Raw genomic sequence first — 24,180 nt, 5'->3', positions numbered from 1 at the left:
TTTAGAAGCATCAGTGTGGCTTATTGTCGTTAGATGTTCGGTAAGCTGCGCGTCCTTATTTGGATCGTGCTAAACACCGTCGTCGCCGTCATGTCCCGGCGCGTCAGTCCTGTGTTGTGTGAGCTGACTCGACCTGGCCTGTGCGGCAGCCGGACGCGCTGTCGTACCGGCCCGACCTGGGCCCCGTGCCGGACCTGGCGGCGCCGCTGCTGCTGCCCGACCTGCCTGGCATCGCGGCCGATGTCTCGTTCTCTACCGACCTTGGTCCGGCCATCGCGCCGTCGGTGGCGTTGGCTGCCGACCTGCCACTGCCCGAGCTGCCGCTGCAGCTGGACGACAGCCTGCTGGAGGTGGCGCCACCGCCTCCACCCCCACCGCCGGCGCCGGCGCCTGCGCCGCCCAGCTGCCCCGGAACGGAGCCGCAGGTTCTGCCGCCGCCGCCTCCCCCGCCGCCCCCGCCGCCGCCGCCGCCGCCGCCGCCGCCGCCGCCGCCGCCGCCGCCTTCTGCCGTGGAGCCGCCGCGCAGCACGACAGCTGTGGGTTTGACGCCGGGCGCGATGATGAGGGGGTTGAGATGAGCGTGGAGGCTGAGGACGACGAACGTCACGATCAGGGCTGTAAGACATCCAAAGGCTTAGTTATGTTCACCATTGCTTGCATGATGGTATGATGTCCGGTAGAGAATGTTGTGTCTGGTGGCAGTCATAATCTATGAAGCAGCATGGTTGAGCTCGTTCATATTAAGTTGCTACCACGGCAATGAACCATTATGGCAGTGACCTCTATCATTTTTTCCAAAAGCATGTAAAAAGTGGACCAGTCAGGCTTGCTTCTGATTTTTAGGGGTAGTTGAATCACCTTACATTTGTGACCTACTCTGTAGGATGTGAGCAGTTTAGGAAGTTTTGGAGTGTGGTGTAACTTCAACTGCATTGAAATTATATTTCATTCCACATTTGCATATGTGCATGCTCTTTGAATGCACATTGATCAAAGGTATGCTTGACATTTTTTCAACAATTTCGTCCACATTTGTAGAATTCTGGCACGCAAAAACGTGCTTCGATTTTATTGTCATGCAAAATTGTTTGCCTTCATTAGCCAGAATGAACTGCAGTCTAAGGTATGTTAATCTTGATACATAATATTTGTAACTAATAAAATCGCAGACATTAGCCCTTTGAGTCATGCAGTCGAGAAAACCGAGTCATGTGGTGGTAATGTCGTGTGGCGTTTACGCACTCTGCAGATCTGGGCCCGGCTTTAAAACCAAGTCATGTGGTGGTACTGTCGTGTGGCGTTTACGCACACTGCAGATCTGGGCCCGGCTTTAAAACCGAGTCATGTGGTGGTAATGTCGTGGCATTTACGCACACTGCATATCTGGGCCCGGCTTTAAAACCGAGTCATGTGGTGGTAATGTTGTGTGGCATTTACGCACACTGCAGATCTGGGCCCGGCTTTAAAACCGAGTCATGTGGTGGTAATGTTGTGTGGCATTTACGCACACTGCAGATCTGGGCCCGGCTTTAAAACCGAGTCATGTGGTGGTAATGTTGTGTGGCATTTACGCACACTGCAGATCTGGGCTCGGCTTTAAAACCAAGTCATGTGGTGGTAACGTTGTGTGGCATTTACGCACACTGCAGATCTGAGCCCGGCTTTAAAACCGAGTCATGTGGTGGCAATGTTGTGCGGGGTTTACGCACACTGCAGATCTGGGCCCGGCTAGAAAACATCTCCGCCTCAGAGCCTGAACTGTGTTAGGGTCTGCACTTCACGTACCGAGGAACTGGTTGCCGCCGCCGCCGCTCAGTCCACACCAGGGAAGCCAGACACGGACCCATTTGAGAGAAAACATCGGAAGTGTCTGGCAGCTGGTCTTGGCGATGGGGACCGCCAATAACAGAAATGAAAACATAAGTGACCGCTCTTCACATTTTGTTTGGGCAGGCAAATCAGCCTGTTCTGTTTGCCAGCAGGCAGTGCCGTCGGAGCTGGTGTCATCTCCGTCGCGGTCCGACCTGATGGAGGCCATACGACAGGCGGGCGGCCGCAGCCAGGCCAGGCTGAGAGCTGTCAGCACCGGCGCACCGCAGCGTAAACAGGTACGGCAGGCAACCGCATCCCATGCCGCCCAAATAGCCCGTAGCTGGGATGGTTCACCGACAGAGCAGCGCCGCAGGCTTTCTGGAAATTCGCGTTGTCAGTTTTCTATCATCTATTCGACTTACTGTTGCTGTTATAGCACTGATACTGGTATGCTGTATGCTGAGTCTGCCACATTGTAGAATGCGTTAGGACAGCATATGAGAAGTGGTGCATTGAAATCGACGAAGTTGTTTTCCAATTCGACGCGGAGGTCTACCAAGCATGTTGGGTAAACGACATTAACATGTGATCAGCGTTAGAGGGGCAGACGCTACTGGCTCACCACGCTGGTGTCTTGTATTTCAAATCTGGGCGTGCCCCAATGCGATCAAATCCGTGTTTGATTGCCAACTAATATAATTTGGAGACGATCTCCTTCACTTCGGCGTGCATTCCCACCGGTCGCAAAAGGTTGTACGTCAGCATCGAAGCTGGCGCCGACCACCCGAACACACACGTATGCACACACACACACACATACGCACACACACGCGCACGCACACACACACGCACGCACGCACGCACGCACACGCACGCACGCGCGCGCCCGCGCGCTACACACAAGCGCCCACACGGATGTGGCACGTGCGTATTCGCGCGTCATTAACGCTTGGGTGCATTTGTATGCAAATGTCTTGCGCTGCGGATGCACATAAATCGCTGACTTTCTGGGTCGGCATACTGGGGGGCAGCGGTAGCCTATCGAAAAATGGAAAGAAGCGTACACAAATCACGGGCGCTCGCAGGATATTAGAAAGGATTGTGACAGTTTGTAAACTACGGGTGCTTTGCTGTCAGTGGAGCTAGCGATTGAAAGTATTTTTAGTTCCGCAAATCATCCAAGGACGCTAAGATATCGACCGCGGTCATCCTTCTCCTTTAGCCCCACCGAGCTGCTTTCTGTGATCAGTTCTCTGCAGATTTGTGCCTTGATTCCAAGGGTGGATCTAGGATCACATTACGTTCCGTATTAATAGAATCCTTGGATCTTTTTTGTGCGAAGAGGAGGGCTCCAGGTACATGTACACTTCTGGATGCAGTCGTAACGATAATGAAGATACACGGCGCCATATATATTCCCGCGTTCAACTGTGTTAGAAGGAAGATGATTTTAAGTAATGTGTCGCAGCATAGTTGTAACCTATCTGCTTGTGTTCTCAACCTTGATAAATTGGTTGTTGTGGATGATGATCAATCACATTGAACGAACATCGCAAGTCCGTTGCTAGGTGGATTGATGTATCACAAACCGCTGCTGAGCACTAAATTATACAACGTGGGCCAAGTTTCAAGAAGCTTCATGCAAAGCGAAACAACGAAATTAAGCGAAAGAAGGAGTAGATTCGTCAATGTCAGTTTCAAGGAAAGGTAATTGTACGAAGTAATGAAATTAAGACTACGAAGGTTTTCTACCAGATTAGAAGGGCTAACTTAACGGATCAACGGAAATGTGTTTCATGAGAGCAGTGTTACAGCGAGTAAATTGCCAGGACAAAGAAATGAGGCACATGGAAACCAACGAAGCTCATTGCTTCGCCAACAAGAAAAGCAGTGGTGTGGTTTATGAGGTTGAGCTCACATGACAGACTCAGACAGGCCAGGAACCAATTAAGAGAAAAAATTGTTTTAAACGAACTGTTTTCACAAGGTACCGCTGACAAAAATGTGCAACATACTTAACGATTCGTCAGGGGTGTGCATAACTGTTTCAGTCTGTACTTAGCTAGGTAGTAACAAGACAAACTCACAAGACGTAAGACACATCTGTTCATGGGCCTGAACCCAGACACTTTCAAAATGTGGCAAAACAATGTGCATTAATGCAGCAAGCAGAGGCCAGACGGAGGGCGTCTTTGACAGTTCGCCTCCATGATTGCAGCTCCCAAAACTGGTGAGCAGGAACACGGCTACAGGACAAGGCCTCATGACGACAGGTTGGGCGGCAGGATATTACCAGAATATACTAGATGTGAAATTGGTACCGGCAGCAGCGAGTTTATATGCTGCTTTTTATCAATGATTGTTGCAATACTGCCATTTAAATCAACATTGGTAGACACATGATATCGGGCTATCTATTATAGGAATTATTTAGATTAGCGTCCTTGATAGCCTAAATCTTTGACCAAATCTGGCATTCTACAACTGGTGCCGCGGCGACATAACAGAACTGCACTGGTTCTGCTGGCAGCCTTCTGCTTTGTGGCGTGATTCGCGGTGGTGGTGTCTCGGCTTGCTCCGTTTCTGCGTTAGTTTTCTTTCGTTGGGCAATGTGGTTGCGGTATTTTTGTTAAGATTCCATCACATATTGCCATGGTAGCGTTTACTGTATTCCGTCTCGCCTATCTTAATTTCAAAACAGTAATTAGTGTATTTCTCCTTCAGCGTCCCGCGCTCACGCCATAATTTAGGCTCCGCCCCTTCCCGCGGCCGGGAAGTGCTGCCACCTGCCAGCCGCTGTAATAACGACGGGGCTGGTGGACTGATCCGCGCTTGTGCTGACGACAGCCTAATGTGTGTCGGAATTGTGTTATTTAGTTTTAAGTCGTTGTAATAACTGGTTCATAAGTTAATTTAAGTTAAGGTTAAGGTTAAGACCCAAGATGTCATCAACATCTCCCCTCCGGCGGCCGGCCCGGCGAGGGGCTTGTGTACCCCCCTCCACTTCTCCTTCGAAGGGATCGAGCCTCGTGCTCATCAGGAACGTCGACGGAAAAAGTTACCGCACGACGAACTCTTTTGCCATCCGTCGGGAGCTCGAGCTCCACACCGGTGAAGTGGATGGAGCCAAGCCGCTGCGGTCGGGAGCCCTGCTAGTTAGGGTTTTTTGGAGCGTCGGGCAGAGGCCCTGCTCAAATTGAGCAGTTTTCTGGGGCGGGCGGTCACAGCCACCATCGCAGACCGCCTGAACACCATTCAGGCGGTCGTCTACAGCCCGGAGCTCACCGAGCTGTCGGACGACGAGCTACTAGAGGAGCTCACCGAGCAGGGGGTGTGCGAGGTTATGCGCCTGCCCTCCCGCCGTCCCGGCCTAGGCCCCAACTCACTCGTCCGCCTGCGATTTAGGGGGCTAAAGCTCCAACGTGCCATCCACTGCGGGTACTTCATGATCCCGGTAAAGGCCTGGGTCCCTCCTCCCCAGCAGTACCGCGCGTGCCAACGGTCGGCCACGCTGACCGGACCTGCCGAGCTGCGCGCCCGACCTGCGGCCGCTGCGCCGACCCTCATCACACGCGGGAGTGTGACGCGGAAAACCCGCGCTGCGCCACATGTAAAGGCCGGCATGCAGCTGGGGACCGTCGCGCCTGTCCCGCTTGGCATGTGCAGCGCGAGGCGCTGCGCGAGCGCCAGCAGCAGGCGGCGGCAGCGGCCTATGTACCGGTCCGAGTGCTCCAGCCTCAGGAGTGGCCCACGCCGCGGGAGGCGTACCCTCATCCTCCCCCTCTAACACCAGCTCCGCGGCGGCGCCCCGTCCCTCCTCCACGTCCTGTAGAGGAGCCTGAGGTACCGAACCAGCGTTGTGCCTCAGCACAACGCTCCTCCTCAGCACGCCGCCCTCCCCAGCAGGTCAGCCGTGTCTGGTGCGGCGTACGGCCGAGCCCGCGCCAGCCGACCCAGTCACAGCGAACCCGGCGGCTGCGAGCCTCCCTGAGCAGGAACCCGCCCCACCAAACTGGGAGAGCCTCTCTCCCACCCCAACACGTCGCTGTTGGTCCACTCCACCCGTGCCGGCGTCCCAAGGAGCCCATCCAATGCCCCAGCCGCCGCGCTCCCGACGCCAACCCCCCGGGCCAGTCCCCCAATCGAACGCCGAGCCCGACCCGTTACGCGCTCCCGCCGTCGCGCCCCTCGATCGCTCTCTCATTGCCGCTCCGCAGGATGGTCTCCCTCCCTGCCCTAAATGAATCCCCAGTTCGGTGAATTCTTGCTCCAATGGAATACGAGATCTCTGGTATCCCATTGGGCAGAATTCAAGGAATATATGATCAAAAGCAAGCCATTGATAGCCGCCGTCCAAGAGACCTTATGTAACGACTCGGATTCTTTTAATTATAACTTTAAGATCAACGGTTATTACCTCTACATACATAACGTAAACGAAACCCAGCGCCGAGGCGGTTCGGCCTTGTTTGTGTCAACTAACCTTTTGCATCGTCAGGTTCATTTTAGTACTCATTTCAATTCAGTTGCAATAAACGTAAAATTAGCACAGTTAGATCTTACTCTTCTTTCTACATACATTGGCCCCACTAGCCTTGTCTCCTCAGCTGATCTCTCCGCCTTACTCGTACGAATTCCTTCGCCCTGTCTCTTTCTTGGGGATCTGAACGCCCATCATCGCGCATGGGGTTGAAGCACGACACAAGCAAGGGGGAGAGTTTTACACACACTCATGGACACTCATGACCTCATATGTATCAACGAACTGACAACTACGTGCATGCACATCACCACGGAGGCACAGTGACATACTCGGGTATAGATGCGGCCTTGACAACACCACGCATGACACCACTCTTTACGCACAATGTTCAGTCAGGCACACTGTTTAGTGACCGCTACCCGATCCACGAATTTAGAGGTTCCATCAGGGCAAGTAGATTTCAGTTTTCTTCCCCGATGGAATGTTCGCAGAGCGGACTGGGCATCTTTCCAAAATTATATAGATTAGGCACACCCCTCAGGCACAACGCCCGACCTCCCTACATTTCTAAACAATATTTTAGCCTCAGCGCACCAGTTCGTTCCACACACTCATCGTCGACCAGGGCACAAACATGCGCCCTGGTAGAACGATGAGTGTCTGCGCGCATTAGCCCTGCGACGCCGGGCTATGCGTGCCTTTCGTAATTGCATTCGCAGAGCTCATGAATGGGAGTTTCGGAGGGCTAAAGATCGAGCCGGTATAATCATTAAACGCGCAAAACAGGAAAGGTGGGCTCAATTTTCAAATACGTTCAACCGCTTCTCCCCTCTATCTAAAATATGGTCACTGATTCGGTGTTTCACAAACAAACGCACGCCACATTATAAAACCCCACACCTTGTAGTCAGCAACCAACACTACAGCATCCCATTCGAAGTCGCCACAAAATTTGCCACACACTTTGCCCGTGTATCATCATCCGAGCAGTATTCCCAACAGATCGCTAACACGTAATGCCACACTGCTCGCACTCAACTTCACGTCTGCTAACACTGAGACATTCAACGTACTCTTCACACCCTATGAATGGGACCTTGCGATCAGTAAGTGCGGAAACACTTCTGTCGGTCCAGACCAGTTATCCTACCCCTTCTTTAGAAATCTTACTAGGTCCGGACTCACCAACCCTCTGACCTTCTTTCACCTTTTCAGAACGGCTTTCGCCCCGGCCGCTCCACGGCGGACAGCCTGGTCCATATTATAGATTCAATTAAGCTCGGATTTAAGACCAAATCTACTACGGTGGCACTATTCGTGGATTTAAAGGCCGCTTTCGACAAGGTGAAAAAGTGCCCTCCTCATTAAACTACATGAAATCGGAGTTCGTGGCTGGCTCGCCGCTTTCATTAAAAACTTTCTATCTGATAGGACGTTTCCTGTGCGTTGCGGAAATACTTATTCTTTTCCGACGACGCAGGATCACGGTCTTTCTCAGGGCAGTGTCTTATCTCCAACCCTCTTCCGTGTGATGATAAATGATGTTTTCAATAATATAAATAATATTTAACACATTTACAACACATTTAACAGATAATAACACACATTTTCAGTATTCTTTATACGCGGACGACCTGGCTGTGTGGCATACGCATGCTAATGTCGATCGCGCACTGCACTATATACAGTTAGCTGTAAATGATATTCACGCCTGGTGTGCACGGTGGGGACTGCAGATTTCCCCCGCAAAGTAAGCTGTAATTATGTTCTCCAGGCAAAGAATGTTCAACCTCCCACCCCCTGAATCTTAATGGTGAAATAATTCCTCTAGTTGACAAGTTTAAATACCCTGGAATAACATTAGATCATCGTCTTACTTTCAATACTCATTTTGCTGACCTTAAGCAACGATGCGCCAGACGATTGAACATAATGAAATGTATAGCAGGGCGGGAGTGGGGCGCCGACAGACGCACTCTCCTCCGCCTCTATACCTCCCTGATACGCCCGATCTTGGACTACAATGGCTTTCTTTTTTATCATATTTCTTCCAAAAAAGTCGAAGCCCTGGAGACCATCCAAAACGCTGCCCTCCGCATGGTGACTGGTGCCCTTCGCACCTCCCCGGTACCGAATCCGCTCGCGGACACGAATATCCTCTCCCCATCACACCGACGAAAATTACAACTTTTCAGATTTTACGTGCGCGCCACAGCGCATGTTGGTAACCCCACATGCAACGCCCTCGCACACCTCCGCCCCAACCGCACACTTACCAACGCGGAACTCCAGCATCCAACCATCAGCACTCGTGGTATTGGAGCGCAGCGAGCGCCTTATCTCCCCGACATTCCCTGCAACCAAACTCCCAGTCCCCGACCCTTTCGGGGCGACCCTATACCTAACGTAAACTTTCTGTTTAAATACCAAAAAAAGCGTATCAGAAACCGAAGTGCATTCACTCTTCGCAGAGTTCAAAGGAGAATATGACCAGCACACCTTTATTTATACTGACGGCCCCCGACGCGATGGTCGCACAGGAGCTGTCTTCGTTCATCACAATTACTACAAATAAAACCGCCTGTCAAATTACGATACTGTGTATACGGCTGAACTAACAGCAATCCTGGCAGCCCTGCTCTACATCAAACAAGGTAATCTACAAAGGGCAGTCATATGCATCGACCCTCATTCGTTGTTACAAGCCCTCATCCCATAATTCATCCCACCCAACTTTAAACGGCATACGACGAACGCTCTGCTCCCTTCCTCAACAAACTCACGTAATATTTCTCTGGATACCTGAACACGCAAATATTCATGGAAACAGCACTGCTGACGAAGCAAAACGAAGTCTCATGCTTCCGGAACGTAATGATTTTCATTGTCCCCTTTCTGATATTCTAGCAGCTATCAGTTTACATTTCCGTCTCTTTCTCCAATCCGAATGGGAACAACGCGCTCATTACCACCTTCACCCAATCAAACCCATACTTCAGCACTGGGCGACAATTAATCAAGATAATCGCCTGAAGTAAGTGCTGCTTGCCGGACTGCGTATCGGTCACACCAATGTCACCCACTGCCACCTTTTCGAACGCACTCCTCCTCCGCTGTGTCATCTCTGCGACATCCCTTTCACAATAAATCACTTCTTCCTCGCGTGTACAGTATATCAACGATCAAGGCAGTCGCTCATCAATTACACCAACTCTAATCGGCTTCCATTCAATCTCCATTCTCTCATCTGTGATTCTTATCCTGATTTGATCGTTCTCTCTCCTCTACACAGTACAGGATTATATGCCTTCATTTGAAGAAAGGGTTTTTCCTGCATAATTTGGCAAAGATTGCAGGTTTTTCCCTATTGGCTGGGAGTCCTGGATTTTTTTTTTTAGTTAGGACTTTCCAGGACTCAGTAACATCACACAACACCGCAAGGTCGTGCCGGGCAGCGGAGCCCGGGGCTGATCTCCCCGTCGCTGCGATGAAGCGGGCCGGCATCCATCCATTGCACAGGTCGCCGACAAGTCAGCTGAGCAAAGGCCATCGCTGACACGGGCATCCCACACAGGACACACGGCACCCCAGGACTAAGGCGGAAGGGCCGGTGGGGAGGCTCACTTGTCGTTCAAACGCACTGAATGTGTGTTGTCTCGTCATGAAATAAATATATCTGTTGCTGCGGTCTGATTTACTTGCTACGATCTTGCTGGACGGAAATGAGCCAGGTTAACGTAACGTCACTTAAAAATACCCTCTCCCTTGCTTTGCCCCGAACAGCATAAGCTAGTTTAGCGTAGTCGTTGTCCGGCGTTATGCCGGAAGTGAATTCCCCCCCCCCCCCCCGGAGGTTACCCCAGGTCCATCGAGGAAAAAAGGAGCCCTTGCGTTGGCCCACCGAAGGAAATATGGCCGCATGCAGGGCAGCTCGGGCATTTGGCGTCGTTCGTTGCTCGGAAATCCCGGCGAACATTTTCGTAAGGATAACTACAATGACATTATCCTGACGTTTGTATGATAATCTTCCCTGAATTGTGTCCTAAAAGAGCCTACAAACAATCGAAACCTCCAAATTTTAGACCTTGCACCACTATTACATTCAAATTTGTTATGGAAGGTACACTGTGTCCGTCCAGGTGTGTCTGTTTATACACAATGTAATGCTAAAGTGTATATGCAACTTCATGCCAGCTATACGATTTTAGGCCTTATAAGGTGGAACATAGCATAGATTTTCGGCATCAAGCCACGTACTGGCTGTTTTCAGGTTGTCATCTACCGTGTTTTGGGGTTTAAAATACAATCATTGGCATGCAATGAATCATCATATAATATATTTCGTACTGCTTATAACAATGATAATGATTTGAACACACTATTATGAGCACTGTACCAGTGGTCAGTGGTCAGGGATGCGAAATAAGTTAGGGCCCTCAATTCACACTCAACTTATCTCGCTCCACTCAGCCGCAGCGAACTGAGCAGTGGGAAATGATGTGACCCACCACTCAAAAGACACCAACAAACAGGTTTGGCTCACTTCGTTCTCAAAGTCAGGTTGCAGGCCAAATATTTCGGGGGACGGGAGCCCCTGACTGAGAAGGAAATTGCACACCTGCCAAATGGCAATCAATGTTGGGGATGTCTTTATGGTTGCTGGCGTCAAATGTGACCCAGCACACACATGGTGAAGATGCTCTTATGTTTCTAGTACTGGTACAATTACGGAAGTATGTTGAAGGCATGCCATTTGGGCACAGGCAAAGGTTGCCACAGGTTGTCCTTCACACAGGCAACCCCTTATGCTGTTGGAAAATGACTAGCTGCAACCATTAGTGCTGCATGATACATGGATGAATTACCCTGTCCGAAATCCTGTTAGGTTCTGTGGAGCCAGTTGGCATTGTTCGTCTACTGGAGCTGAAATTTCCCCCTCATTTTTTATACCTTGAAAGATGACACCCTGCTCTGCACACTCAAATCTGAAGTCGGTCTCAGTCTATCAGCAGATATTGAAGAAATTACAGAAAAGTATTATTCTATGTTCCACACTTAAGGTTGTTTTTTTTTTTGCCGTTAGATGTGCAGCTAACCATGTTTGGCACATCAAACCAACTTTGTAAAGCCTCACAGTGCCAGGGTCATCTACATCACAAGTGACCTACACATTTGCAACATATTCTGATCCAGTTTTCATTAGTTCTTGGCTTTTGAAGGTCAGGGCCATGGGAAGAGGAGGGGGGGGGGGGGGGGGAGGATAAGATTACTGCTTGAGGCTGATTTTCAACCTCTGAAGATCTTATGTTGCCCCTATGGACATTGACTGGACATAAATCATGAAAACTTTGTTGGAAAGTTCATGTCGCCCCTGCTTGACTTGCAGGAGCCCGGCTGTCGCTTTTTACCTGCATTTGAGTCTGCACGGGTGTTACCTTAATACTACGCATTTGGGACCATAACTGCACCGGCCCAAAATCGCAAACAAATTAAGGTTAGGAATGGCTACGACAGTGCACAGAAGGAGCATTCCAAGAAATGGCATATGCACTCTTAGCTTTTCTCTCAGATTGTTATGTTGGTTCAGATCAGATTTCAGATTGTATTTGCCTTTCCAGCCCTTCCGCTCAGCAAGACTCCTAGTGCCTCTCTTAATACGCGCTCGGGCGGGGGTCGGATTGACCCTCCCCCTTCTGAAGGGTTTCAGGATTTTGTTTCCGAACGACGGGACGTGGACGCGCCAAATTTTGCATAGCTGTAGACAATTAAATGGCGGATCGTCTGGCATCAAAATTTTATATGTACCTTGTAACGTCGCTGAGCTATGGCAGGTCAAAATCAGGCTATGGTTTCAGCGAGGGCAATTTCTGGGGAATCGTTCAATCTGATCCAACAACGGAGTGTTAGGCGAAGCCATACGTCTTTGAGATACTTTCTTGGGCAGCACAACAATTGAGAGAACAAATTACATTGGCCTAAGGTCAGGTATGAAGGTCAGACCAATGTTAAAATCAGCCTGCTTTATTACCCTAGGGCTTGTTGTGTGGGGTAGTTTCTGGTGCTCATTTCGAATTAATTGATACCAGGAACTGCATTACATACCTTCCATAGACTTCTTAAGGGTCAGAATAGGTCACTGACCTAAGAATGATCCGGGTCAACATCCTGTTTTTGGGAGCATACCGCGTAGCGTAATCTATATCGCTTATACAAATGCAGGACACAAAGCGGTGTTGTATGATTTTGGTCACCATGACCTTCAAAAGGTCAAACATGGTCACTGACCTTAGATGAACATATTACATTCTGTTTGGAACAGGCATCTAGGTTGCAGGGCCCTTTGAAGGACAACCTGGAATTTGACCTTGTTTGACCTTAGTTGGCTCGAAGGTCATAACCCAAGAACCTCAAGCTGTGACCTAAGTGAGATTAGGTACAGGCCTATATATCTAGGGAATTTGATGTATCTAGCTCTTTTAGTTCTTGTGACCTCAGGGAGGTCAAATTGACCCTCTCACACTCGAGCGAACGGTGTTCAACCGGCCACCCGGGCTCGTGTTGACATTGAATGCAACCGTTGCCGCCTTCTCAGTGGTTGCACACTCAAGTATCTCCCCTCCATTGAGCTGACCGCTCGTTTATACGTATCACCGGTTTAAAGTAATTCGCACCTGTACCGCAGTTAGGAACGTTCCGTGACAGTAGGGGTGATAATCGTCTCTAACGTTGGTGAAGGTCATCCTTATTGGATGTAAAACATGGTATGGGAATACGGGCTGGTGTTGGAACATTTGACCAGCCACAGCTGTTTTAACCACAGGTATGGCTAGGAGACATACTAGCATACGCCCTGACACTTACTTTATTGGAGAGAACAGCTTAGAAGCATTCTAAAAAACGATCATTAAAAAGCACGTATTGCGGTGCCGTTCAACACGTCGACGCCCTGGGGCAATCCCCTGGTGCGTCACCATGGGATTGCCAGGTCTAGTCCCGACTAGGATCTGACCCCCCCGTTACAGGATATTTTTGGCATGCTTACTGATTGCATGCGATATTTGAGGCAGACGCTTCTGCGGGAGAAATGTCATTGGTCTCCCTGCTCACCACAATGAAAGTAGTGTGTTTCATTTGCCTTGTCTTTTCCAACGTGTGTGTTCTGTAATATTTGCGACGCAATAATGAACTAAAATGTATGTGTAACAAATGTGACGAAGCTTGGAACATTTATATAAAAAGATATTTGAACATGGAACTATTATCCCGCAAATTCAGCGAAACACTCTACTTGGGCTCTGATTTTCCCTCATGGCGTTTACCACAGCGACTCTTTTTGAGGCGTACTTTGGCTTTGGGAATTGGAGTATCACATGGTCCAAAGTGACGGAGTGGTTCTAACTCCGGCCAATGCGCTTCTGGATAGCAGGTCCCTGCCTTCCGCTGGGCCAATCCCAAGCGTTCTTTTATTCGCACCAGTAGAGGTGCCACGGCGGTTTTCATGACGACGGCTTTCGCGGCAACTGCAGGTAAGAACCGTAGTGTTGCTACGAAGCGTTGAGAACGCAATTGTGGCTCGAAAATCATTAAAGTGGATGTCATTATTATCTCTAGACGATGCCCCAGTGGCACTACCCACTGCTATTATTAAGTATGACTGGTCCTGGGGTTTCAGTAGAGTATGCTTTTAAAATATGCCCCGAAGGTGGGACACTCCCCCTAAACAGATGTCCTTTAGTGAGCAGATTGCGCGCCCTTATAGTCCTGGCTCCAAACAGACAATGAGAGAGCTATCCACGTGTTCGACAATGTATTGATGCCTAGGAGGAATGCTGAGGATGGCACATGTGAAATGAGGAATGTCCGGTTGTTATCTACAAGTCGACGCATGACCTCGCCACGTCGAATCCACTGGTCCAGGACATTCAGTCGCGTCTTACCTCATTGGATCGAGTCTGAAAACGGTCGGACTGTATTAGATCCCAAGTCACTTGGGGATCTAGGGAAACGATCTTGCCGACGCAGCAGCGAGGCGCGATACAACTGGGACACGCATTCCTGTAACACCACTCCCAGCTCGAGACATGCGCCCGCAGTACCATATATGCAGGAGCGATGGCAGCACCGCTAGGGCTCGCTGAGTGCTAACAAGCTGAAGTCACGAAAACTCCTTATCGGATTGCGGCAGTGGTGTTTCCGCAACAATAGGAGGGAGAAAGTTGTCCTTTGCCGATTGCGCGTAGGCCACACATACGCAATGCATCGGCACGTGTTATTGGCTCGCGACAGACCGCGCTACAGGCTATGCTGTGACCCGCTGACTGTGCATCACGCACTCGTTGCTTGGCACCACCTTACTGCAACCTGAGTGCAGTTCTTCATACAACGCCCACAGTCGTTGGGCAACCTGGCAACACAACCAGTGCACAACGGCTATAGTCGCACATTGTGTCACTTTTTAGGGCATTGTCTCATGTTGTCATGTCAGGAAAGTGTTTCCTTTGCGCTGTATATTTTTCAGTTATATTTTTACCATGAGACCATGCCCGACCTTCAAGACCTTAGCGGGCAGCCTGTTTCATATATCTGCTTGGTTTTGCTGTCCTGCATGAAGTGGTCGTACACTGGGCGCTATGGGCACTGCATAACCTACCGCAGTCGATGTGCAACCGCCAACCTGATTCGAAGAACGAGACTCGAGAAGTTGCAGTGACCTTGTGATGAAACCTAAAATACAGCAAGTTATGAAGTGACTGTTGGGACGCGCTACGTTCATGTCTTGATTTACTTTAAACGCTCTCCAACTTGGAGTGCTACAGTGTCTGACTTGTGTATCAACCATCCTGCATATACTTATCAGTATATCATTGTTGTGGTTAAATGACTGCCCTGAATTTCATCCTAGAAGTGCTCTTGATTACCACCCTGAAAGATGGAAATGGTCTTTAACTTTTTACTGAGACACTAATATTTTTTATAAGAAAGTACTCATATATAAAAATACACTATAAAACCTAGCTAAAAGCAGAAGGATAATAATGTGATCAGAGCTGAGTGTGGATGCAGGATATTACCGCTATAGACAATTTTGTATTTCGGAGGCCCTACAATGGGACAGTTCCTGGCAATCATACTACATTTTAGCATGTCTACTGGCGTAGCACACGTAATGTGTAGCAGGGACGTAGTCAGTGGGGGGGGGGGGGGAGGGGGCACAGGTGCACGATGTCCCTGAGCCAAGATATTTACAAGGATACTAGGCAATGTTGTGAGAATTTGGTTCAAATTGTGGGGAGTTCGGATAAAATTTGACATCCCCCTGCCACTTTTAGGAACTTATGGCTATATATGTTTCCCAGTCGCCCAAAATGTCGTGGGAATGTCTTCTCAGTCGTGGTAATTGGCCACCTCAGTAGATGCCATTATAAGACGTATGAACAGCTTAGGCGAACGTGGTGATTTATTTTTGAATAGCAATGACCAATGAAGAAAATCTTGGCACGGAGCCCAATTTCAACGCATCGGGCCCCCGGCTGAAACACGACGGAGGCGAATTAACATGAAATTTTTTATTCCCTTTCATTATCTGACCCCCCAACCAAGACAAGAGACCCTCTGCCATTCCCGGTGCCGTCGCTGTCCCTGTTCTGCAAATATGCCCATGGACGACTCGGGGCTTCTTGCCGACGTAGGACCCGCTGTTGGGCACCGTCAGACAGACAGATGCGTTAATGGCCCTTGTGTCCTGACAGACACTAGGGCCGTTGGGTTTTCCAGCCCGCAACCTCCCCCCCCCCCCCTCCCCCCGCCCTCCCCCAACTCCTCAGCTAATGCAATTGACCTTCAGTGACATTTGCCGTCGTTTTCTTCACCTTGGAGCAAGGGGGGAGCAAGAAGCAATTCACCTCGCTTCTGCTCGAGAAATGGCCCCATGGAGCCAGACTGATAGGGAGCCGAATTTTCGGTTTTGTTGGTTTCCGACCGCTATTGAGACCCTCATCGTCTTAGCGGGCCCCAATCGGAGCGCCGCCCGCTGACTGTCATTCGAAGGCCCAGCGCTGCCGGCTGGCCGCCCGAGGTCGTAATAAAACCTCCAGACAGCCCTCCTCACCCTCAAATTTAGGCCCTTGGTAATCGCGCCGTGGGCCCGTCGGAACCATGGGGGGGGGGGGGGGGGGGGCGTGCCCATCTGCCTGGGATCCCTCACAACATTCGGCGCGCGTGGTGGCTGCATCGCGACAAAATCTGGGGAGGATATGGGCTTGTTGAACATGGTCACAGCCGCAGGGTTTATATGTGCCTCCTCTCACACACGCAAGCACTTAGGCTCCGACATCAGCCGTCGCCCCGCCAATATCCATATATATCCATATATAATAGGCGTGGCCACCACTGGAGTCGCTGAGAGGGTCTGCACTGAGTAGGTCTTTCAGCTCTCGCTCCTCTGGGGTCCGGACACCAGCAACTTTGGGTAGATCGAATTATTCAAGGCGTTGTTGCAGCATTGCGGTCATGCCCTTATATAATCACTTGAAGTTCTGCTATACGGCCGAAGAGCTCCAAACTAAAGTGCCTTGATCCAAGAAGATAAAGACCCCATGACACTGGAACGGAGAGCTGCAGTTTAGGGCCATTCAGCAGGGGTGTCGCCTTGTTTTGTTTTTGTTCTCGTTTTTTGCTGAGAATTTGAAGATATTTTGTGATACAGATAAACAATATTTAGTATTTCATTGTTACCCTAAACAATATGAGCGCTGTTAATGCATGCCGATCGGCAATTCTCCAACACGTACTTCTGCTTTTGGTTAACGTTTGCTTGTTTAACTTAAGATGATGAACTCCGCATATATTTTAGCTGCCTTAGCTGTACTGATGCTCATCGAAGTGCGGCATATATCGTAAGCATTGCGTTGTTTATGCATGTAAACATTGTTGCACAGTTTGCCTTCTCTACGTTAGGTGTGAGGGATTCTTATTATTTTCCCCGCTTTCCAATTGTTGAAGGCTATTTTGTTGATAATGCGCGTTTGATTTACGACATTGCATGTAAATATGAACCGAAATTTCTATTTCCAACTGCTTACCGCCTTAAGCACAATAGAGTCACGTCTTAAACAAAATGTACGCCATCCGTCGAGTATACGAACTGCAACACTACGAAGCTACGAATTTTCGTGAAACTGGCTTATTAACGTTTCGTGCCTTAACGCGGCGTAATTTCGTAAGTTCGTAGATTCGTAACTCCCCTTCCTGAAGCTAGTCGCAGGTTTCTGATCATTGCGAACAGCTCGTGGATACTGCCTCAGAAATTGGTGGTGCTCGTCAGGCTTACCAGATGGCTGCCGAAGTGAAGTGGCTTCTTTCTCTCAGTGACACAGTGTTGGTCGCCATTCGCGCTCGCCAGAGTGTGTAATATCCCTGTTCGTACCTGGCGAATGATCCTTGAGACCCAACAGCCGCGCTGATGCCGACTATGAGCTTCGCTGATGACCAGGTTTGGTCCTTGCCCTCGCCAGAGGTAGAGCCTGCAGTCAGCCGGCCCCTCTGTCGAGCATGGCGGTGACGTCACGTTTCCTTGCCTTTCAGGATGCCGACGCGCCTCCCAGCGGCGATCTAATGGCGGCCCTCGCTGCCAAGCTTTCCATACGACGAAAGGTCAGTGTACCGGCGCGCACCAGCAGCGCTCGTCACCGGACGTGCGATGATTGGATAGTTTACGACAGTGTGTGTGCTCGCAGTGCTCTCGGAACGTTCGCGGTTGATGGCGGGTGCTCTCAGTGCGGTAAAGGCCGGCCGTGTCATAGACTGGGTGCCCCTCTTGTGCACTTGTGGGGTCTAAGACGGCGTTATGCGCGGACTCGGCAAAGGACATTCCTCCGCTCGGCTCCCTGCGGAAGCATTGATCACGGTCTGCTGTCATCCAGCTGATCAGCCAGCAGCAGCCAGGGGGCGTAACAGTCGAGTGGTTAGCACTCTTGGCTCTCACGTGGGAGCTTGGGTCTGTATCCCGCTCGCGCTACGGCTCATGCTAGTGCTATTATGGTCACCATCGTCGCTGGTATTCGGTAAAAGGGTGTGCAACGTCGTGCATTGTGTTGCCTTTTATTAGAACAGCTGCAAGCACGCATGATGTGCGCATGGATATTAAGTATCGTCGACATAATCGTCATGTATCAATACAACGTCGTTTAAATAGTACGTCCTGGTATATTGACGGTCTTTGACTCAACATACGAGCTTCTAAAATTTGTACTGCCGAAAACCAGGAGCTGAAGGCCTTTCTTATGTCATGTACCGGAATCACCAACCGTGCGATGCGTCCCTCACCGGCGGCGCCTGTCGACCCTGGCAGGGCATCTCGGGCGACAAGACGCACCCCGACTGGTCTGAGACGTCGGGCGCGCTGGCTAAGGTGTCGGCGCTCATCCCGCCGCCGCCGATCGACGGCGACGCCGCGGACCACCCGCCCGACGACCTCGACTGGAGCTGAGCCGACGTGGGGACTGGAGCTGAGGCCGCTGCTCAGCTGACATGGGGGCTGGAGCTGAGGCTGCTGCTCCACTGACACGGGGACTGGAGCTGAGGCTGCTGCTCCACTGACACGAGGACTGGAGCTGAACCGACACGGGGACTGGAGATGAGGCTGCTGCTCCACTGACACGGGACTGGAGCTGAGGTCGCTGCTCCACTGACACGGGGGACTGGAGCTGAGGCCGCTCCTCCGCTGACACCGGGACTGGAGCTGAGGCTGCTCCTCCGCTGACACCGGGACGAGCTGGGGCCGCTCCTCCGCTGACACCGGGACTGGAGGCAAGGCTGCCGCTCCGCTGACACCGGGAGTGGAGTTAAACTGGTCGATCTACTGTGATGGTTAGAAAAACGCCCTTCCACAAATGATTTTATACGATCGTTGGTGGTGTAGGTTGTGACTGATGAAGGGGCTCATGATGTATACCTTGCCGTTGCCTTATGTGCATTATGAGCATCAGGAAAGCATTTATGACGCTGTTATTGTATTCAGTTCAGTTATTTCCATATGGCTCTGACAGTCCAGTGATGAGCACCATATGGCCATTGTAGTCGGTGCGCCCCAAAGCCAAAATTATCACAGCGGATGTTTATCGCGACAGTAAATTGCCAGTTAAGTTATTATCCGCAAGCCGTGCTAGTATTCATGTGTCATTCATCTTCAACGTATGCCAGGGTTTCCGGAGTGAAATTCCTTGCAGATTCAGCATTGTTGTCAACAAAATTGGAAAAATTATAGCATACGCATGCATGTGTGCGCCATGTGAAAATCGGGCATATGTATTGGTTCTGTAATATACTCCAGAGCCGATGTTCTCGCGCCGAGACGTATGTTGGGCAAATATGTACTAGCATATTCGGACAGGTCGGATATACAACATCTAGAACGCTGTAGCATGTCAGATGACTGGGCCCGTTTAAAGGGTCGCTTCCCGTCCTGGTAAGAGAGGGAGAGAGAGAGAGAGAGAGAGAGAGAGAGAGAGAGAGAGAGAGAGAGAGAGAGAGAGAGAGAGAGAGAGAGAGAGAGAGAGAGAGAGAGAGAGAGAGAGAGAGAGAGAGAGAGAGAGAGAGAGAGAGAGAGAGAGAGAGAGAGAGAGAGAGAGAGAGAGAGAGAGAGAGAGAGAGAGAGAGAGAGAGAGAGAGAGAGAGAGAGAGAGAGAGAGAGAGAGAGAGAGAGAGAGAGAGAGAGAGAGAGAGAGAGAGAGAGAGAGAGAGAGAGAGAGAGAGAGAGACAGAGAGCTGGCCGCTAGGCCTGGTGGTGAGAGCAGATGTTGTTTAAGTCAACATGTCTGCTTATACACTCTGAAAAGCGATGGCAGACGTTCGTAAACGCTCTGGAGGCGTGGCAAATACGCATATTGCGTGTTAAACCGATGCGTGCTGTGAGGGATGTCGATAAGCATTATAACCTCTTCATTTCAGCATCCTAGCGTCATGCAGTTCACCCAGCCATGTCAGCGACACCTGAGGCTGCGATAACCACAAGCCTTCTCAGTTTCGATGAAGTAGATCCAGCTATGCGTACAGCGCAGGCGGCCACGTTAGCCTTGTATTAAAGGGAATGCTTCACGTTCGGAGATGTTGAGGCATCAGATATGGTGAAACTAGTTCACTGATAATTAATGGTATACTTTTCAGTGAAACGGACGCGACTAGACCACAATTATCTGTGTAGTAAATATGCGCTCCAGTGCGTCGTGGTTTGGTTACGTTATCGTACCTTGTACAACAGTGATTGAGAGCCGGTTGGCGGCCGTTATATCTGGAAATCGCATAACAAATGCCAAATATGAACGCCCGGACACTTATATTTTTATTTGCCTTGTTCACCGCATGGCTTATGGGATGGCAAGATTTGAATAACGATATTGTGACGCCATGAATGCCGAGGTGACTTTGAAATACTCTTTCCGATATACGTTTCCCTATTTTCGCGGGCGTGCAGCTCAGAAACTCAGGGAGATTAGGTCTTAGAGTGGCACGATTGCGAACACCACCGAAAGGTCTTCAAGATGGCTATTTCAGCTCAAAACCCCGTATAAATTCGAATTCCTCCCTTTCATAGTTTGGCCAGCCTGAGCGGCGTCAGCGAGGCTCTCGTTCGGCATGCAGACACCCGGGTGGCTTACCGAGCTGTCGTGGGTCGCTAACGGACCTGGTGAGCGCGCGGAGCTCTGCCTGTTCCATGCTTCGGGCGCGCCAGTCATCGGGGGTTTATCTTGGTTTTGTCTCGTTGTACGGTTCGCCGGTTTCCGGGCGCCATGAGAACGTCGCCTCCGGGCATTAGTCTGCCACGTGGGATTGATTACTTTTTTCAGATCTTGCAACTTCTGAGAAATCGGTCCTCATCATACCAGCAGGTGCAAGTGAAACGGAAATAGCAAGCAACAATAGGAATGTGTGGGAATGCCCGGCGTTCCAAGTGAGCAGAGGTAAGAAAATGATTACGATGAAACGTGTCTTGTGCGCGATACTCCAAAATAGTGCAACCCGCACGCAACATGCGTCAACAAATGGGTTTCTCGCCGGATTTTGCCCATTTCCTGCTAAAAATTGTGGGCTGAAGCCAAAGTGTGGCGTGGGGCGCTGGAGCCCCCGTGCAACCGAATAGGAGCGTGCACTTCTGCAAGGCTAGTTAAGCATGTCTTTATCTAACAACTTTATCCGCAGTTTTTGACGGATTGCTTAAGGTCATCCAGTCCAATAGCTGGTCTGGAAAACCTAGACCATGGACTCCAGATGGTGCTTACTTGGTATGAGTCTGCCGCTGCATAGTGATGCACGCACGCACATAAGCAGGTACGCGCGTGTAATCGGCCTTCAGTTTGCCAGTAGCTACTGGTTAAAGGGAATGCTCCACATCTGAAGACATTGGGATGGGCATCAAACATCATGAGAAAAGCTTACTTGTAACTATCGGTAAGCTGTCAAGATTCAAATGCGCCCCATAACGTCATTGTTTGATGACGTCATGGAATGGTTTTGTGACGATAGCAATACCTGGCAACACCTAGCAGCTAGACCTAAAGAATACCCCGAAGCCCACGAAAGCTAACGCCAACCGGTCATTCTCGTCGCGGGTGCTGTGTTAGGTGGCAGGCTAGCGAATGGCTTGTCTGTGGATTTTTTGTCTCGGTACTGGTCGTGACGGAGCCCTTGGTGAGCTGTTTGGAAAGGCAACGCAGCGATCACCAGCTTCCAGGGCAGATTATTAATATCGAAGCACGACATGCTGTGAAAACTCATATACCGTCATTAATCCGTGCCGAAACCTGCGAAGGACTGTTGATGTCAGTACTGTGTTGCCGACTTACACTTGCCTGCGGTGCTGCAGTCCTGACATTGGTATCATGTGATGTGCACAGTAGTTACTTTCAATTTTTAGTTGTGACTGGAAATGCAGTTGCATGCAAAAATTAATGAATCTGTCACCTTGCTATGAATTGAAGCATTATTATTTCTATGGTAAAAGTGGTACGGTTGAGCTACCTAGAACGTTTTTCTTGCTTAGGATTATGTATGCAGTTATAAGCTAACCCCGATATAACACTCGTGGTGCAACAGGTTATCGTTGGTGATAATCCTTTGGTGTCGTTAAATCAGTTGTTACAACATTCATAAATTATAAGCCGTTATCTCACAGGCTTGACATAGAGTAGTCAACCAATAGGGTACATTGTGTAACGGCACGGATCAACAGTGTTATCGTGGCACTACCTCGGTGCTGTACTGTGGCATGTCATAGTGAACAATGATACCGTTTTTGTACTGCAATCCCTGCTGCTTTCATAATAAATTTCATCATGAAAAATGGGTTAAGCATGCATTATTGTATTCCGCATCTGACATATGACTGACCAAAAACACATGATGCGATATACAAATCACTTTCAGCAAAGCTCAAAACCAATAAGTGACATCACTCGCTCAGTCTGTTTTGGGAATCCACAAAACAGAGGTGACAGATGCAAACACGTTTTCAGCTTCCACAGCCATCCAACATGCTCGGCCTTCAGGCTGTTCCCCTCAAAAATATTGTTCGCACAAGTAATAACACATGCATAACAAGAAAATGTTAACCTGTAGTGAAATGACACTGGAAACCTGCTGACCTTGCTCACTGCCGGAGACATGACAAGTGCGTGTAATTATGGTTAAATGGGCGAAATGAAAGGAAGTGATGACGTTGCCGGTGCACACAAAGCTCATGATAAAAGTACTACCAAGTGCTATTGAAGAAAACAACAGCAATACTTCTCCATATTTCTCAGCACCCAGCATCTCGTGCAAGTTGCAGTGACTATGACATGCTGTGTATATCTGAAACTTCCGTTTATAACTGAAAAGCTATGCACACAGATGAATGTCACCACACCATCGAGCAGTTCGCATGGTCGTAGGGTAGCTTGGACTGGTGGTGCTAGTGTAAAGTTCGTGCCAGTTCGATCAGCCCTCCAAATGACAGCGAGTCCAGCTTGGATTGGGGCTCGCCACACGTCTCAATCTGCTGAGAGAAAAATGCACACAGAAAAACGTAATATAATAGGTCTCTTGCAGTCCCTTCGGGGGCCAAGGTCCGTGGGCCCTACCCTTGGGCCCCCGCGAAGGCTCCCATAGGCTCCAAAGGGGCCCAAAGCGGGCTGAACAGACGCATTTTTTAACAAAAAACGCAACACAGTTGGACATTTTTTGGCTTCCAGGCGTCCGCGAACAGTCGCAAGCAAAAGTGAAGGGCCCACGAGTAGACAAAAAGAAAATACTGACTGATTGAGTAGGTCAAGACTGAAATATGAGACTCATTACGCTGTCCAGAGGCCCAATGCTGCTTTCGGGGGACCTACATGGCCATTTGCAGGGTCAATCGGCTCATTACGGGGCTTCCCACGCTGCATTTACTTTTTTTCATTTGCCTGGAGGGCTCTTGGCTGTTGCTGGGCATTTTCTGCTACCGTGCCGAAACGCTCTTGTCATTCTGGGGCATTCCACGAATTATTTTCATTCGTTCGAAAGACTTTGGTATAGCCGGAGGCCCCATATGTTAACCTGCCGCGGTATTCTCGGTTGCTCAGGGGCTCTTCATGTTGCTCTCGGTTAACTTGAACGACGCACTCGTGATATCCTCATGGGTCCTCTACACAAGTCTAGGACGCTTTCAATTTTCTGTCACTTGCTTAGGGCGCTAGGCTCTCGCCGCCGGTCCAGATGTTAACCTGTAAATCTGTACACTCGGTCGGTCGGGCCCCTCCAAATTGGATCTTGGTTGCTTTGTTTTTCAATGGAGCCTTACACACTTATCGGGGCCTCATCTGTTAACTTGCTCGGGCACGCTGGACTGCTTGGGGGGCCCAGTACATCGGGTA

The 24,180-nt window shown here is 49.9% G+C and overlaps 1 protein-coding gene across 1 annotated transcript; it reads left to right on the top strand.

Annotated features, from left to right (window-relative positions):
• The first annotated feature begins 502 nt into the window (after nucleotides 1-502).
• On the top strand, nucleotides 503-19,632 carry LOC119091999 (WASH complex subunit 1). Its single transcript, XM_037214951.1, has 4 exons — nucleotides 503-536; nucleotides 1,983-2,108; nucleotides 17,879-17,947; nucleotides 18,645-19,632. Exons 2-4 carry the CDS (start codon nucleotides 2,028-2,030, stop codon nucleotides 18,780-18,782), a joined length of 288 nt encoding a protein of 95 aa, XP_037070846.1. The 5' UTR covers nucleotides 503-536; nucleotides 1,983-2,027; the 3' UTR covers nucleotides 18,783-19,632.
• Nucleotides 19,633-24,180: the final 4,548 nt, after the last annotated feature.

Source organism: Pollicipes pollicipes, unplaced genomic scaffold (assembly GCF_011947565.3).
Source record: "Pollicipes pollicipes isolate AB1234 unplaced genomic scaffold, Ppol_2.1 Scaffold_3447;HRSCAF=4054_pilon_pilon_pilon, whole genome shotgun sequence".
NCBI classification, from domain to species: domain Eukaryota; kingdom Metazoa; phylum Arthropoda; class Thecostraca; order Pollicipedomorpha; family Pollicipedidae; genus Pollicipes; species Pollicipes pollicipes.
Note: the sequence above shows the minus strand (reverse complement) of the source record. Positions and strands in the feature narration are given on the sequence as shown.

Bases quoted from the DNA above. Each gene is read 5' to 3' on its own strand.
- LOC119091999 (XM_037214951.1), top strand. From the start codon at position 2,028: ATGGAGGCCATACGACAGGCGGGCGGCCGCAGCCAGGCCAGGCTGAGA. The intron at 2,109-17,878 runs GTACGGCAGGCA...CTTGCCTTTCAG, and splicing joins GCGCACCGCAGCGTAAACAG to GATGCCGACGCGCCTCCCAG. The intron at 17,948-18,644 runs GTCAGTGTACCG...CGACCCTGGCAG, and splicing joins AGCTTTCCATACGACGAAAG to GGCATCTCGGGCGACAAGAC.